The following is an 18,675-nucleotide window of genomic DNA, read 5'->3' as shown; positions in this document are numbered from 1 at the left end:
ATTCAGCAGCGGTACCCGACAATTTAGAACAGAAAGATAGAGCATCACACATAGATTAGATAGATAGAAACATGTCAGTCACATATATATGAAGTACAGTGATAGTGTTGGTTACTGTACTTGTCATTTAGTATTAAAATAAAGGATTTATTATTAAAAAAATTGGCGTGGGGTTCCCCTTAATTTTAGGCTCTAGCGGAGGTTAAGCAGAGGGCTGGGGCAGATGTTTGAAGCCTGGGAAGGGGGTAATACCCACGGAGCTTCCCAGGCTACTAATATCAGCCCCCAGCTGAATACATAGCCTTTACTAGCTATTAAAATGGGGGACCCCCCCAAAAAAATGACGTGGGGTCCCCCCTAATTTAATAGCTAGCAAAGGCTAGGCAGACAGCTGGGGGCTGATATTAATAGCCCAGGAAGGGAGCCATGAATATTGGCCCCCTCCCAGGCTAGAAACACCAGCCGTCAGCCGCCCCAGAAATGGCGCATTCATAGGATGCGCCAATTCTGGCACTTAGCCTCGCTCTTCCACGCTGCCCTGGTGCGGTGGCAGGGGGTAATAGGGTTGGGGTTGATGTCAGCTTATAATGCCAGCTGACATCAAGCCCAGGTTAGTAATGGAGAGGCGTCTATAAGACACCCCCATTACTAACCCCATAGTCAAAGTTAAAAAAAACACAAACACCCAGAATAAAGTCCTTTAATTGAAATAAAGACACAGTCCTTTATTGTTCTAAATTAAACCATACTTACCGTCACGCCCATTCCAGCTGAAGCCAACGATCTCCTGCAATAAAAGAAAAATAATAAACCAACCTCATCCTTACCTTTCCATGGTTCCCACGACAGCTTCAGCTCTGCTACATCGAGATGACAGGCTGGACCGCAGCAGAACGCTGCCATCCAGCCTGTCATCCCGCAGACACTGAGAAGCGCAGGCTTGCTTGCGCTGCTCAGCGTCTCTCTGTGACGACATCCAGATGAGCCGAGTTCATGTCCAATGAACTCGGCTCACCTCATTCACGTCACTGACAGCGTGGGAAAATTCTCACGCTGAAGCGCTGATTGCAGGAGAATTTTCCCACGCTGTCAGTGACGTGCAGGAGGTGAGCTGAGTTCATTGGACATGAGCTCACCTCATGCACATCACTGACAGCGTGGGAGAATTCTCCTGCACTCAGCACTTCAGCGTGAGAATTTTCCCACGCTGTCAGTGACGTGCATGAGGTGAGCCGAGTTCATTGGACATGACCTCGGCTCATCTGGATGCCGTCACAGCGAGACACTGAGGAGCGCAAGCATGCCTGCGCTTCTCAGTGTCTGCGGGATGACAGACTGGATGGCAGCGTTCTGCTGCGGTCCAGCCAGTCATCTCGATGTAGCAGAGCTGAAGCTGTCGTGGGAACCATGGAAAGGTAAGGATGAGGTTGGTTTATTATTTTTCTTTTATTGCAGGAGATCGTTGGCTTCAGCTGGAATGGGTGTGATGGTAAGTATGGTTTAATTTAGAACAATAAAGAATTGTGTCTTTATTTCAATTAAAGGACTTTATTCTGGGTGTTGTGTTTTTTTTAAATACTTTACTAGAAATTCATGGCGGTCATGTCTAATACTGGCGTGACCCCATGAATTTTGGGCTTGGGGCCAGCTGATAATACCAAGCTGGCCCTAACCCCTTTATTACCCAGTGAGCCACCGCACCAGGGCCCTGGATGAGTTGGGTACAGCGCCAGAAGATGGCGCTTCTATGAACGCGCCATTTTCCGGGGTGGCTGCGGACTGCAATTTGTAGCGGGGGGGGGCCCAGAAAGCTTGGGCCTCCCTGCGCTGCAGATTCCAGCCCCCAGCTGCCTAGTTGTACCTGGCTGGACACAAAAATAGGGCGAAGCCCCACGTACTTTTTTTTTAATTATTTCATGAAAATCATGAAATAATTAAGAAAAAAAGGCCTTCCCTATATTGTTGTGTCCGGCCAGGTACAAATAGGCAGCTGGTGGTTGGGGGCAGCCCGTTCCTGCCTGCTGTACCTGGCTGGACACAAATATTGTGCGAAGCCCCACTTCAATTTTTTTTAATTATTTCATGAAATTCATGAAATAATTAAGAAAAAAAGGGCTTCCCTATATTGTTGTGTCCGGCCAGGTACAAATAGGCAGCTGGTGGATGGGGGCAGCCCGTTCCTGCCTGCTGTACCTGGCTGGACACAAATATAGTGCGAAGCCCCACTTAAATTTTTTTAAATTATTTCAGGAAATTCATGAAATAATTTTAAAAAAATTGACGTGGGGCTTCGCACTATATTTGTGTCCAGCCAGGTACAGCAGGCAGGAACGGGCTGCCCCCAACCACCAGCTGCCTATTTGTACCTGGCCGGACACAACAATATAGGGAAGCCCTTTTTTCTTAATTATTTCATGAAATAATTTAAAGAAAATTGACGTGGGGCTTCGCCCTGTTTTTGTGTCCAGCCAGGTACAACTAGGCAGCTGGGGGCTGGAATCCGCAGCGCAGGGAGGCCCAAGCTTTCTGGGCCACCCCCGCTGCAAATTGCAGTCCGCAGCCACCCCGGAAAATGGCGCGTTCATAGAAGCGCCATCTTCTGGCGCTGTACCCAACTCATCCAGGGCCCTGATGCGGTGGCTCACTGGGTAATAAAGGGGTTAGGGCCAGCTTGGCATTATCAGCTGGCCCTAAGCCCGAAATTCATGGGGTCACGCCAATATTAGACATGACCGCCATGAATTTCTAGTAAAGAATTTAAAAAAAACACAACACCCAGAAAAAAGTCCTTTAATTGAAATAAACACACAATTCTTTATTGTTCTAAATTAAACCATACTTACCATCACGCCCATTCCAGCTGAAGCCAACGATCTCCTGAAATAAAAGAAAAATAATAAAGCAACATCATCCTTACCTTTCCATGGTTCCCATGACAGCTTCAGCTCTGCTACATCGAGATGACAGGCTGGACCGCAGCAGAACGCTGCCATCCAGTCTGTCATCCCGCAGACACTGAGAAGCGCAGGCTTGCTTGCGCTCCACAGTGTCTCTCTGTGAGGGCATCCAGATGAGCCGAGTTAATGTCCAATGAACTCGGCTCACCTCATGCACGTCACTGACAGCGTGGGAAAATTCTCCTGCACTCAGCGCTTCAGCGTGGGAGAATTCTCACACTGAAGCGCTGAGTGCAGGAGAATTCTCCCACGCTGTCAGTGACGTGCAGGAGGTGAGCTGAGTTCATTGGACATGAGCTCACCTTATGCACGTCACTGACAGCGTGGGAAAATTCTCCTGCACTCAGCGCTTCAGCTTGAGAATTTTCCCACGCTGTCAGTGACGTGCATGAGGTGAGCCGAGTTCATTGGACATGAACTCGGCTCATCTGGATGTCGTCACAGAGAGACGCTGAGCAGCGCAAGCAAGCCTGCGCTTCTCAGTGTCTGCGGGATGAGAGGCTGGATGGCAGCGTTCTGCTGCGGTCCAGCCTGTCATCTCGATGTAGCAGAGCTGAAGCTGTCGTGGGAACCATGGAAAGGTAAGGATGAGGTTGCTTTATTATTTTTCTTTTATTGCAGGAGATCGTTGGCTTCAGCTGGAATGGGCGTGACGGTAAGTATGGTTTAATTTAGAACAATAAAGGACTGTGTCTTTATTTCAATTAAAGGACTTTATTCTGGGTGTTTGTGTTTTTTTTAACTTTGACTATGGGGTTAGTAATGGGGGTGTCTTATAGACGCCTCTCCATTACTAACCTGGGCTTGATGTCAGCTGGCATTATAAGCTGACATCAACCCCAACCCTATTACCCCCTGCCACCGCACCAGGGCAGCGTGGAAGAGCGAGGCTAAGTGCCAGAATTGGCGCATCCTATGAATGCGCCATTTCTGGGGCGGCTGACGGCTGGTGTTTCTAGCCTGGGAGGGGGCCAATATTCATGGCTCCCTTCCTGGGCTATTAATATCAGCCCCCAGCTGTCTGCCTAGCCTTTGCTAGCTATTAAATTAGGGGGGACCCCACGTCATTTTTTTGGGGGGGTCCCCCATTTTAATAGCTAGTAAAGGCTATGTATTCAGCTGGGGGCTGATATTAGTAGCCTGGGAAGCTCCGTGGGTATTACCCCCTTCCCAGGCTTCAAACATCTGCCCCAGCCGTCTGCTTAACCTCCGCTAGAGCCTAAAATTAAGGGGAACCCCACGCCAATTTTTTTAATAATAAATCCTTTATTTTAATACTAAATGACAAGTACAGTAACCAACACTATCACTGTACTTCATATATATGTGACTGACATGTTTCTATCTATCTAATCTATGTGTGAAGCTCTATTCTGTCTGTTATAAATTGTCGGGTACCGCTGCTGAATTGCCGGCCGGCTTTTTTAAAGAGACGGTGCATGAAAACACTATTATTTTTTTTGATAAATCCTTTACGCTAAATGACAAGTACAGTAAGCAGCACTTTCACTGTACTTCGTATATATGTGGCTGACATGTTTATATCTATCTAATCTATGTGTGAAGCTCTATTCTTTCGGTTCTAAATTGTCGGGTACAGGTGTATGCCGCTGCTGAATTGCCGGCTTTTCATGTTTCACTGTTGGCACTGTTCCCATCGATTTGGGCAATCACTGTAATGCCACAACCACCATGGCTGTGGCATTACAGTGAGTGGCAGACAATCCATGCAGGACACGCTTTTGGTGCACGAACAGTTATCGAACATAACCTCGAACAGCCGAATTTTTTGCAAATCGTTCGGGTTCCTCGAACAACTCGAACACCGCCCAAAACAGCTCGAATTTGAGATTGGCGAACAGTTCTAGTCGAACACCGCTCATCTCTAGGTATAATATGACTTCTATAAGGGTTATGATATGACTTCTATACTCAATCCCTATAGAAATCATATCTTCTCTTGGCCAAATAAGCTCATTGTGCAGAATTGGCTGGAAGACTGGCCATTTTAAGGGGAAAATATAATTTTCATTCATCAGCCCCCATCACCAGAAGTCAGCCCCCAGCCCCAGAAGTCAGCCCTTAGCCCCAGAAGTCAGCCCTTAGCCCCAGAAGTCAGCCCCCAGCCCCAGAAGTCAGCCCCCAGCCCCAGAAGTCAGCCCCCAGCCCCAGAAGTCAGCCCCCAGCCCTAGAAGTCAGCCCCTAGCCCCAGAAGTCAGTCCCCAGCCCCAGAAGTCAGCCCTTAGCCCCAGAAGTCAGCCCCTAGCCCTAGAAGTCAGCCGCCAGCCCCAGTAGTCAACCCTCTCAGCCCCCAGCCCCAGAAGTCAGCCCCCAGCCCCAGAAGTCAGCCCCCAGCCCCAGAAGTCAGCCCTTTCAGCCCCAGAAGTCAGCCCCCAGCCCCTGAAGTCAGCCCTTTCAGCCCCAGAAGTCAGCCCCCAGCCAGTTCTGCACCAGTGAAGGGAATCATTAAATATTTAAAATTAAACTTGTTTCTGGGCTCTGTGGGCTGGAAACACTCATTCAGACCCAGCTTGAATTTTCACAGCCGATTGAAGCACAGCATTGGCGCGCAGGTAGGAGCTGAGATCTCCGCTCCCTGATACGTTAGAATCTGCACCAACAGCTGCAGCCGGTGTTACAAAGGCAGGAGAGAGGAGCACGCTCTCTCCTCCCACAGAGAATGTTCTGACGTGCCGTCAGCGTTCTATTATGTGCGACGCAGCGGTTCAAATATTGAATGCTGTGTGTGCACCCAGCACGCCCCTAACCCCGCTGTGCCTTCAGATTTAAAGGAGCCAGCGGCCGTAAAAACGGGCTGGTGTCCGGATGAGCGGGCGCCACGGCCCACTATGCATGGCCACATCACAGCCCAGCGGGAAAATGCCCGGTGGGGCAGATTATCAGTCTGGGCCTGTATCACGGTGTGCTCTATTGTATGAAATATGTATGAAGTTTTTCTCCACTAAAGACATTGCTTCTAAGGCCATGGCCCCACTATCAGTATTCGGTCAGTATTTTTTCTCAGGAGTGGGAGCCAAAACCAGGTGAGGAACAATCAGAGAAAAGGTATAATAGAAACAAGTCACCAATTCTGCATTTATCACCCACTCCTGTTTTGGCTCCCACTCCTGAGAAAAAATACTGACCGAATACTGACCAAATACTGATATTGGGGCTGTGGCCTAAAGGAAATCCTTTGCATATTTAGCAATAGATAAAGCCTATATGACAGTACATGAAGACTGTACCGCACCATGCTAGTAAGTCATATTGCCCCCATACACTGCTGTGCATAACCATTAGACTAATTCTTGGCAAAGATCCAAGGTAATAAGATTATTTTAATGTAAAATGTAAAAATATGATGAGGCTATTGGTAAGATTTTGCAGATCTTCCTTTAATATATGATACATCTGTTTCAAGAAAATACTACTGTAGGCAGAATATACCTTTTTGCGACATCTTCAACTGAAGTTCCTCTGCTGGTCCCATAAGATTGATCATTTTGAAGACCTGGAGAGCAACATGTAAAGCTTCTTCTTCCCCATAAGTCTTAATCATAAGGTTCTTTGTAACTATAAAATCTGCATCTTCTAAAAGTCCACGTGAAATGGAGCATTTATCACTACAAGGCAAATCTGACAGTTTGTCTTTGAACTTCCTGAATTCCCATTTTTTCAGATCCTCCAGAGATCGTAACAGAAGATCCCCATGTGTTCTGGTCTTCAAACCCAACATCATGGTGATTTAATCTGGCAGAAGACATAAAAAAACATTTGAGACAAACGTCAGGTTTAACATAGCTTAATAAAAGGATTCAGAGCTCAAAGGGTAATAGCAATTGCCACACTTGTGCACAGTTTGATATGGAGAAGTAATAGTATACAGTGCAGTCCCACCACCCAGCGTGGTTACTCCTTTACAAAAAGTGCTCCTTTCTCCATTATGTATTTGGAACTTACCCCATGCTGTCTTGGATCTCTACATTTGCTTCTTTGGGTATCCTTAGTTGTCAAAAAGTCTCCCCATGTTCATCTCAGTTGGCTAACGACATTAACCTGTATATGAGGGAGTGTAGATACACAGTCCAGGAACACCACCGAAACTAAAGCAGAGAATATTGATGTAAAGGAAAGAGAAGTGTGACATGCAGAAGTATTGCTGTTGCTTGCTTCAAACGCATCCAGCAACTATTAGAAGTAACAATAGCACAGGAGACAGGAGAGAGAAGGCAAGTGAACAGAATTCAGGTCAGGAGGGAAGTTAAACAGGTCAGATAGACTCCCTGAACCAACAGTGCAGAGTATTATCAGGCAGAAAGATAAGTACTAGAAGGAATTGTGTCACAGTGATTATCTCCCTTATCAACCCCCCCCTCCATCTCCATGCAGGATAAAGAATGCAGTATACTATTGAGTCCTTGTGAAGGAAAAGCCTGTGGTTGTGTATGCACAGAAGTGTGCTGCAAAGAGATCTAATCTATGCTGAATTATGCTACTGAAGATTGTTGCTGTAATATCCCTGAATTGCACTGGCTGTGCTTCAGATTGAATTCCACTGTTAAACTGTTGAAAAAGACTCTTTTCAGATGTGCCTGGTCAACAATTGAATCTATCGTGTGCCTGAGAGAAGCTGCAGCCTATGGTCGCCCTGAGTAATGGTCCCCCCAGGATTCCAACGAATTCATGAAACCCGCCTCGCTCTATCTGAACCTAGCGGCGCGTGTGTAACAGAAGAACAAACTGTGTAGAAGCAGCAAATAGCCAAATGTTTGTTCTCACAAGATTAAAATGTGAAAACATATAGTCATATAAATCGTCCTTCAAGAGTTCAGATATCTCCCAATCGGTTTCCCCTTGCATACTTTCTTTGAAGCCCATTTTATATGTCTTCTCCCTTTTTTATTTTTTTTTAGTTTGCCACTGTGGGCATGGATAAGGATTTCCAGATGTTTTTGCTTGATTAATCGTTTTCGACTTTTCAAAAAGTGGCAAAATTTGTTGCAAATTTCCTGGAGTCCCTCCCTTCATTGGAGTTATTTTATGTACATCAGAATTTTTTTTTAGCAATTTTTGGCTCATTTTGAAAAACATGCACATTTTTGCTCTAAAAAGTGAGAAACATGGTTAAAGACGGAAATAAAGATAATTTTTTACTTTAGGCAAAATTCATGAACTGCGTGTGTCATTTCGATGAACTTGGCGCAAAAAACATAACATCAGTGAATACCAGAAGATAAAATAAGAAAAGTAGGTTAAGAAGAAATAGAAATGATGAGTCGGGTCCATGTTGTAATTGTGTTTACTTAAAAGAGGTTGTTCACTACGTTTCCTACCTGTAAAATAATAACACTAAGGGCATCTGCGTTTAAACTCGGCGAGTACAATGTGAGAAAACCTCGCCTTGCACTCGCTATAATGTAAGTTAATGAGTCAGTACTCATCTGCGAGTTTTTCCGCACCTGGAATTGGGGTGAGGTAAAATTTGCAGCATGCTGTGTATGGTCGCAACTCACTAATGAAAGTCAATGGGTGCGAGAAAGTAACTGTACGGCACACGCACCATGCGTTTTTACGCACCCATCTCATAGGAAACCCGACATTTCATCAGCCGAGTACAGTAAATTCACAGCATGTGACTCACCCCCTGGGCCAGTGCTGTAGTGCGGCGCGCGTGCGCGCGGGGGATACCCGGAGCCGGATCCGATGGGGGTAGTAGTCTTCGTGTGGCGGTGACCCGGTCCGCGCCCAGGGTGGTCAAACTAAGTGGCAGTTATTGGTATGATGGTATTAGTGTCCGACTACGCCACCCGTTGAATGCGGTTATGAAACCGCCGCTGCAGGGCAGACCGCTGAGGCCGGTGGTATAGGTGTGCAGCAATGTTGATATAACCCCCAACGGGAGAGGTATGGCCTCAGGGCAGCGGATGTGGGTGATGTTGGGAGTGATGGTGTGGATGTCCCACAAGGAAGCACGGAGACGCGAGGGTACAGTTCAGGGCCTTTACTGATGGTACAAGGCAAATTTCCCCGGGAGTACTGGCTAGTAGTTGGGGCCTGGTTAGTCTGCGAGTAAGCCGGAGTTCCCCTGGCCAGGTGGAGTTGTAGGCCTTCCCGTTAGTCTGTACCCTTCCTGGCTACCCTGTTTTCGGCAGTTACAAGTAGCCCACGTCCCTGGGTATACCGTGTGGTGCTCACCCGTATGGCTGGTGACCTGGGGCCTCCTGTTAGCCTCCGCTCCGGGATGGTGGTGCTGGTCCCTTCGTTGTGACTGAGCCTCCGGGCTTTTATGGCCAGAGGACCTGGAATCCCCTGCCGGATGGATTCTGCTGCTGGGTATATCTTAGTCCCCACAGCCTCGGACTCCTGTGTCCGGTTTTAGTACCTTCTCCCAGGGCGAGCTCTGCACAGCTCAGCCCCTGGCGCTTCTCCTTGGCTCCTACAGAGCTCCTGATGTCTATCTGTCCCTGTTTCTGCGTGTCCAGACCAGACTCCGTCTCTGTCTGGAACTCCTCTCTCTAACCCTGCCTCAGCCCCAGTTTATGTAGGGGAAGTTCTTCCCCTCCCAGGACTGGGCAGGAGGTGTGGCATGCTTAGGATTCCTGCCCAGGAGACCTCCCACCTGCTCACAGACGTAATACTGCTATTACTGTGGAAACCAGACCCCTGGGGTGCCACACATGAACCGTCAGCATAGATATAGATAGAATAAAAGGAAAAAAATGGCGTGGGGTCCCCCATATTATTCTTAACCAGCTGAGGGAAACCCAACAGTTGGGGGTTGATGTTTATAGTCTGGGAAAGGGGTAATAAACGTGGAGCTTCCCAGGCTATTAATATTAGCTCACAGCTGTCTACTTTGCCTTTACTAGTTATTAAAAGGAACCTGTCATGTCCTAGTTGCCATGTACACTGCCCCCACTGCTTTGTTAGTGATGCAATGTGCATCACTAACAAGCTTTTTTCATTAAAATCGGTGGTAGTATAATGATTTTATAGCTTTATATATACTTAGTCTTACCTGCTCGTATTCAGTCATAGGGTTGTGATTCTCTCATTCAGTCATGGGCAGCACAGCCTTCACTCACTGCTGACGCTGCCCATGTATATGAATACTGCTCCCAGCAAGGTTGTGTCTAGACCGGAGGTGATTCCAGCATCCTCATGCTCACTGCTGTCTAGTCGCATCTACTGGCTTTTTATTGTTTTTCTTATGCTATTTTATGGAATTGCTCATGTTTTTAATGGAGCAAACATCACAAGTCAAAAACTATTTTTTTACACTGTTATATGATTTCTATATTTTTACACTGTTATATATTTTATGGATTTGGGCGAAATTCTTTTTTTTCCTGATTAATGAAACTTCCATTTTTATTGTCGCTTTATGTAATATAAAACATTCCCCTTATCACTGATTGTTCAGTTTTTCCATTTGTCAACAGTCCTGAAAGCAGCACCAACATTATGAAGAGCGGGGGAAGCTTCGGGGGCAGAGGTGTAAAAGAGCGCCCCCGACAGTCATCATAATGTACAGCACAGAAGTGACATAAATTATTACAGAGATGTCGGGGGTCACTGGAGGACACTGCTGTTATCATTTACGCCACTTTTGTGCTGTACATTCTGATGATTCTGTCGGCTGCTCCATCACTGGCTGAGACTTGTGGACATACTGGAAAATCTGAATACTATCAAAACATGAGCAATTGCATAAAAAAAAGCATAAGAAAAACATTAAAAATCCAGTAGAGGCGACTAGATTGCACTGCGTATGAGCAGCTCCTGGAATCAGCTCCGACCTAGGGGGTGTCAGTGCTGAACTGTCTACATCGGTCTAGTGGTGTCAGTGCTGAACTGTCTACATCGGTCTAGTGGTGTCAGTGCTGAACTGTCTACATCGGTCTAGTGGTGTCAGTGCTGAACTGTCTACATCGGTCTAGTGGTGTCAGTGCTGAACTGTCTACATCGGTCTAGTGGTGTCAGTGCTGAACTGTCTACATCGGAGGGGATTTTTTGAGGACCGCGTTCCAGCAAGCCCGATCTAGTCTGCTCAGCATTGAAGCATCTAGATCGGAGGCTAAAGTGAGGAGCACAAAAATCACCTCCGGTCTAGACACAACCTTGCCGGGAGCAGTATTCACATACATGGGCGGCGTCAGCAGTGAGTGAATGCGGTGCTCCCCATGACTGAATATGAGAATCACACCCCTATGACTGAATACGAGCAGGTAGGACAAAGTATATATAAAGTTATAAAATCATTATACTACCACCGATTTTAATGAAAAAAGCTTGTTAGTGATGCATCACTAACAAAGCAATGGGGGCAGTGTAGATAGCAACTAGGACGTGACAGGTTCCCTTTAACAAGATGTGACCCCTCAAAAAATGGTGTGGGGTCCCAGCTGGTTAAGAAAATGAAGGTGGACCCCACATCATTTTTTCTTTAATTTATTTAATTATTAGTTAAATACATGTACAGTAAGCTACACACGCATTGCACTAATTATATATCGCAATGCCTTCTTTCTATCTATTCAGTCTATCTATTTATATCTGTATATAGGATTGTATTATTAGTTTGAAAACTAGCTTGAAATGATTGAGAATTACTATATGAAAAAGCTGATGTTAAAAACGCATTGCACACGGATGCTAGGTGAGACTAGGCAAGAAACAAATAGTGCCAACACCCCTGGAACAGTGCCGGCACCTTAGGTGAGTGGACAACCCCTTTACCGCTTCTCCTCATGTGACATACATGCACATCACATGTCAGGTGCAAATGTATGCGGCTCTGTATAAACAGGGGTACCGGCTGCTATACAGCCAACATTAGAATTCTATTTGCTGTTTAATCCCTTAGATGTTATCACATGGGACTGCAAAAAAATATCTTAATAGTCAAAATAATATTAAGAAAAATAAATAAAAAGTCATATGTAAGTTTGGTAGCGCCGTAATTGTACTGACCTGCAGAATAAATGTCAACAGAAAGAAAAGTTATGGCACTTGGAAAAGGGGATCATAAACCAAAAGTCAAAAACAAAAATTGATTGCAGCGAAAAGGGATTAAATAGGTTGGAGGTGCCATGGGAAGAGGCCAAATACTGACTGGAGACAGGACAGGTTTTTGGTGCAGTATTGTGTCCATTTTAAATCGTGCACAAGTGTAGCAATAATAACCTTGTGAACTCCTTTGATTTATGATCTAATGACTGACCAAATCTACTAGATTTCTTTATCAAACTTGTATTGCATCTAAAAATTTGCTTATCCGTAGTCACTTATTGCTAATATTAAGGTTATTCTATATGGTTTTTATTTTTGCAGGAATTCTACTTTGATTTTCACTTCTATGAGAGTTCCGAAAATAGGTAAAGAGCTACCAACCACTAAAATATTGCAAAACTCACTGAGTCTAGTTCTTCTTTTGTTCTAGAGGAACAGCTGGCCAATACATATTCTAAACATCTGCTTCATTTATTGTAACTTCTATTTATTAGGACATATAATTATTAATTATTATTAAAGATCATTTGTGAATTATCCAGAGTTGTCAACCTGAGAAGATAAGTTAAAATTAGATTCCTTATTAAGTGGGGTCCATTTAGGTTGGAGTACCTAAATATAATAGTTATTGATAACCAGTAGCCTACACAATATTGTCAAATGATGTGGGTGCTACATATAGCCTATAGCACTACCTCTATAAGTATTAGGGCTCTCTCACACTAGCGAACAAATCGGGCGATAAAGAATTGGATTGATCTCGAACTAATGTTATTCAATGAGGAAGTGCAGAGCTGCGGATTTTTCTCTGCTGTATTCGACATGAGTAAAACATTGCACCATGCTGCGATTTCCCTCCAAAATCGAAAACTACGAGAAGAAAATTGCATGTCAAAAGGCCATCAGGGTGGCATCTGATTTTTATGGATACATAATAATTCTGTAAAATAGGAAACTGTAAGGATATGTGCACACTCTTGTGTTTTTGATGCGTTTTCGCTGATTTTTTCCTGCGCGGAAATGCATTAAAAACGCTAGGTAATCCGTGTGCCAGCTAATACAATGACAATCCTGAAGTGCTGTGCACATGATCAGGAATTTTCCTGTCAGGATTGTCATTGCATTTAAATCTGCACCATGTCAATTCTTTCTGCGTTTCTGCAGCGTTTTTCACCCATAGACTTGAATTGAGTGAGTCAAATCTGCAGCAAAAACGCAGGTATTAATACAGGGTGGGCCATTTATATGGATACACCTAAATAATGGGAATGGTTGGTGATATCAACTTCCTGTTTGTGGCACATTAGTATATGGGAGGGGGAAAACTTTTCCAGATGGGTGGTGACCATGGCGGCCATTTTGAAGTTGGCCATTTTGGATCCAACTTTATTTTTTTCAATGGGAAGAGGGTCATGTGACACATCAAACTTATTGAGAATTTCATAAGAAAAATAATGGTGTGCTTGGTTTTAACGTAACTTTATTCTTTCATGAGGTATTTACAAGTTTATGACCACTTATAAAATGTGTTCAAAGTGCTGCCCATTGTGTTGGATTGTCAATGCAACCCTCTTCTCCCACTCTTGACACACTGATGGCAACACCGCAGAAGAAATTCTATCACAGGCTTCCAGTATCCATTTTCACATGCTGCACATCTTGTATCTTCACAGCATAGTCAATTGCCTTTGTGGTGCCCCTGCGGGTCCAGTTGCCACAGAGGAGCTGCATCTCACCCAGAGGTGTGGTACCCCACTCTCAGGTAAGGAGAGAGCACTACCCGGGACCCACACACTCACATCCAACACACACCACTCCTGAGGGAAGGACGAGATTGCTCCTGAGGGAGAGCACAGTCCCTGTCCCTGTCAGGAGGGAGGAACTAAGTAGAGGAGGTGGGTGGAGGAAGTAGTTCAGGGGAGTACAGACCGAAGAGTATAAAAGAAGGCTGGAAAGATATAGAAGGGGTGCAGCGCAGTGCAGTGCTGCTACTCAAGGGAGCAAGGGAGGAATTGTGAGCAGTTCAGTCCACTCTCCTGTTCCAGTGCTTGGTGTTAGAACCCTCCTGTTAGTTTTCCTATTTTGTGGTTTGCGGTCATGTGACCATCTGCCTTTATATTCCAGCTCCGCCCTTCTGGCTGTGCTGGACTTCAGTGTTCTACTGTCTCTCTAGCCTGGTGCTTCTGTGCCTTTCTCTGTCAAGTTCACTTGGTCCTCTGGGAGCTCTAGTACTTTTTGTCAGTTTGTCTTTTTGTGCTCTGCAACAACTTCTGTTTAAAAAAAAAAGTTAAAACCTATATTAAAATAGAAAACACCTTTCATTCTCACCTGTACAGTGTCCTCCCAATGTCCTACGGCAACCCGATCACCCGGTAGCCGGCATTACACTGACGGGAGAGCGATCGCTCCTGGTAGTATACATCGCTGCACTGCTGGGACTGAGTTCACCTGAGTTCATCAGCTGAAGATCTGCTGTCGAGCTCCAGGAACCTCATTTATGGGATCAGTGTTGCATGAAAATTTTCCCCACAACACTGATGCAGTAAATGAGGTCACCGGGGCTTATCAGCTGATCTTCAGCTGATGAACTCAGGAGTGATTAAACTCCTGTCAGTGTATAGTGCTGTCTTCAATAGCAGTCACATCAGTGATTGATGTGGCTGCTGTAGAAGTGACCCAGATCACCGTGGGACACTGGGATTGCGTCATGACGTTGGCCAGGTGAGGAATATGGTTGTTTTTTATTTTTTTTACAGGAGACGAGGGATTCGGGTATTTGGCGTTTGGTGAGTATAACGGTGTTTTTTGTTTTTAAATAAATTATTAAAACCTTGTGTAATTTTATGTCAATAAAAGACTTTTTTTTGGCCGTGTCTTTATTGAAAAAGCATCAAAAACCTTACTACGGGGATAGTAATGGGGGCGTCTTATAGACGCCCTCCATTACTAACCTGGGCTTCATGTCAGAAGCCAATACAAGGCTGATATGTACCCCACCTTATTACCCCACACGACACCGCTACATGCTAGTGGGAAGAGCAAGGCTAAGCGCCAGATTTGGCGCATCTTATGGATGCGGCATTTCTGGGCCTGCTGAGAACTGATATTATTAGCCGTGGAGGGGTCTAGTATCCATGGCCCCTTCCATGGCTATTAACATCAGCCCGCAGCTGTCTGTTTAGCCTTTTCTGGTTAGATTTTATAGGGGGAAACACGCAGCATCAAATCTGCAGCGGCTCCTGGTTGTGGGCATGTACCCAAACTTACCCGCAGCATGTCAATTTCTGTAGCTTAGACGCTAGTCTCTGCTGCAGATTTTGACCGATTGAAATGTCATTATATGCGGTGGATCCGCATGTATTGACAACAAAAGTGTGGCATTAGAATACAGCATTTTGGACGCAGCGAAAATATGCTGCGTCCAAAGTGCTGCTGGTTGCTGATCGTGGGGACGTACCGGCAAACGAAACAGCTGTGAGCTGTTATTAATAGCCAGGGAATATGTTTGCCTAGTTGCACCTTCCTAGGCTAAAAATAACAGCTCTCAGCTACCCCAGAAAGGACATGAATGGGAATGCTAATGAGATTGGGATTAGCTGACACCTAGCCTTTTTGTTTAGTGATGACAAGGTGTCAATCAGACCCTTTCATTACTAAACCTAATTAAAGTAAAGTAAAGAGTTAAATAAACACACACACAGAGTGAAACACTTTATTTGAATTACAACAGACAAATTCTTTAATCATTTAAAATAACCAATATACTCACCCCAAGTCTGACAGTAATTCAAAGATTAAAGCGATGTCGCACGCATCAATATTGCCAAGAGATGCAGAAACCTTAAATAATTTTCCGCATTCAAATCCTGAAAGTGCGCATAAAGCCTAAATGGTCCTGTAAAAGATTGCAAAAGATTAATAGCTGCTGCAAAAAAACAGATTGTACATGGACAGCACACGGTTGACAAGTGAGAAAAAATTGTCCCGCTCTCCTGGATGAGAATGGGACCGTTTATTTATACACTAGTGTGAGAGAGCCCTTAAAGTGGGTGAATTGAAAATAACCACCTTAGCATGCCTACCGCTACAGCCCCTCACCAGAGATGTGTCCTTGAAGTGGGAAAAGCCACTTGAAGTGGGAAAATGGTCTTACTGGTTATTGTTATTTATGAATTATGTAGTCCAATTATGTAGTATCAGAAAATTATGTGCGGGTGGTTTCTTTGCATAGAATGTCTAACTATAGCCTTTATGATGCAGTGAGCCAGGCAAACTGCCTTTTATTATTGGAATGCCCTGTATCCATCCTCTTTATTGCAGGGAATGTGTGTAAAATGTCATGATGCATGATGCAATCAGAGTGCCTTTATATTATGAGTGGTAAATATGGCATTTAAAGGGAATATGTTACCAGACTTTTACTTTGTTATCTAAGAGCAGGATGGTGTAGAGACAAAGATCCTGATTTCAATGATGTGTCACTTACTGATTTACTTGCTGTAGTTTTGATAAAATCACTTTTTGCTCTGCTGCAATCAGGGCTGTCATCAGGGCATTACTGCCCTTACTGCTATATATGGGGCCCGGTGAGTAGAAGTACAGAGGGAGTGCTTCTGCTCACCAGGCACCAGGGTATAATAAAGTGCTGTGCGCCGCTGCTGGGAAAGCTCCACGGCCATCAAACCTGAACAGCTGCGCAGCTCCAGCTCCCTCCGCTTTTTTTGGACTTCTGGTGACGGCGCATATGCTAGGATGTCATCGCGTACACGCCGTCATGGACGCATACCACTGCCCATTGCCAGGACCCAGAAGCAGAGCTGCGCCTACAGGGGATCATAAGTGAGGTAAGTATAAAAAAACTTTTTTTTTCTTTATAAAACAAATTAAATGGGTGAGGGGGGGACGACTGTAAATGATGAAGTGAGGGCGGGGGACTGCAAATGTTGAAGTAAGAGGGGGGAGACAGAGCAACAGTCACCACAATGGAGGGGCCGATGGAGCATGATTAATACACAAACATCGACCCTACTAATGAATAAGGCACATGGATATTAGTGTCTCTTGCTGCATAAGGAAAACTATCTCTTTTGACACCCCCGTACACTGGAAATATCGGCTTGACTAAGCGTTCCTGCAAATGATGAATTGAGGGTGGGGGATGGGGAACTGAAATTGATGAATTGAGAGTGGGGGACAGCAATTGAGTTGAAGGTGGGGGGGTAGAAAGAGCAATGATGAATTGAAGGTGGGGGGTGAGGACAGCAAATGATGAATTGAAGGTGGGGGTGGGGAGAGCAAATGATGATGAATTTTGAGGGTGGGGAGAGTAAATGATGATGTATTGAGGTTGGGGACAGTAAATGATGATGTATTGAGGGTGGGGACAGTAAATGATGATGTATTGAGGGTGGGGATAGTAAATGATGATGTATTGAGACTGGGGATGAGGGACAGTAAATGATGATGAATTGAGGGTGGGGACAGTAAATGATGATGTATTGAGGGTGGGGATAGTAAATGATGATGAATTGGGGGTGGAGCTGCAAATAATAATAAATTGAGGGTGGGGGAGTAAATGAGGTATTGATTGTGGGGGAAAGCAGCTGATAATGCATAGATTGTGGGGGAGGGAGACAGAGAAGACATGACATAATGAAATGGGGTAGAGGGAGCATGTAAATATAATCAATCAGGAGAGCGGGAGGTACAGAGTGGGAGGCAATGAGGATGCAGTGACTGGTATTGAATTGTAAGAGTACAGGTGCTAATTAATTTATATATTTATTAGGAGTTGCCAGCCCCTTGGCACGTTTTGGCGTAAGCCTTCTTCCAGAAGGCAACACTACTCACAAGAAGGTAATGTATACACCTTATTGACAATTTATAGCATGTGTCCATGCATTTGCTGGGATAGCGGATATTTATGCAGGTGACTTTTAACAGTGTTTGACACTAGGTTCCCGCTTGATAATGTATCCTGGCTAAGTAGGGATTACAGTATTTATTGTTACATAATTCCATATTGTGGGTTTGTGGCGCCATCTTGTGGTTTCCCTCTGTATCTTTCTGTATCTTTTATTGTAATGTATTTTGTGTATTTTATAGAACATTGTTATATTTTATGCACTTTGGTTCATGAGTACATTTTCTATATGATGTGAGTGTTTTCCGTACTGAACCACTTACCATTTCCATAGCGGTTTGAAGTACCCAAGTGGTATATTTGTAGATAGATGGTTATAAATATTGTTTTCATGGTACTACAAAACATTGATACAACTCCTTTCTATTATACAGAGCTACTGTGTATAATGGCACTTAGTATTGTGTTTTCTTTTTATTAATGATCAGTATTGTAATGTTTGGTCACTATGTGGTAGTAATATGTGGTCTGGTCATGGTGTGATGGTATTTTTCCCTTGTATATGGTATTATTCGGTTACTATGTGGTGGTAATATGTGATCTGGTCATGGTGTGGCGGTATTTGTTCCTTGTATGTGGTATTATTCAGTCACTATGTGCTGGTAATATGTGGTCCGGCCATGGAGTGACAGTATTTGTCCCTTGTATGTGGTATTATTGGTCATTTTAAAAAATGTATGTGACACATTCCCTTAAAAGAAAAATAAAGAAAAATATACCTAAAAAGAGTACTGGATAGTTTAAGAAATGTTTAATAGGTTAGAGTAGAATAGGGCCCGG

The 18,675-nt window shown here is 44.6% G+C and overlaps 1 protein-coding gene across 6 annotated transcripts in view; it reads right to left on the bottom strand.

The window, feature by feature from the left end:
• Positions 1-18,675, bottom strand: part of LOC141273069 (NACHT, LRR and PYD domains-containing protein 3-like) — a 120,027-nt gene that overhangs the window by 84,298 nt on the left and 17,054 nt on the right. For 2 of the 6 annotated variants that reach the window (XM_073684424.1, XM_073684422.1), the window contains 3 exons: positions 15,742-15,867; positions 6,921-7,063; positions 6,408-6,710 (listed from right to left, as the gene is read on the bottom strand). In XM_073684424.1, the coding sequence (XP_073540525.1) occupies positions 6,408-6,699 (292 nt within the window). In that variant the 5' untranslated portion in view covers positions 6,700-6,710; positions 6,921-7,063; positions 15,742-15,867. The remainder of the gene's footprint in view (positions 1-6,407; positions 6,711-6,920; positions 7,064-15,741; positions 15,868-18,675) is intronic. The other 4 variants (XM_073684423.1, XM_073684421.1, XM_073684425.1 and 1 more) reach the window with 3 other exon arrangements.

Source organism: Phyllobates terribilis, unplaced genomic scaffold (assembly GCF_046119375.1).
Source record: "Phyllobates terribilis strain yellow unplaced genomic scaffold, ASM4611937v1 Scaffold_5__5_contigs__length_657084704, whole genome shotgun sequence".
Lineage (NCBI taxonomy): Eukaryota > Metazoa > Chordata > Amphibia > Anura > Dendrobatidae > Phyllobates > Phyllobates terribilis.
The sequence above is the reverse complement of the archived record's forward strand: the minus strand, read 5'-3'. Positions and strand labels throughout refer to the sequence as shown.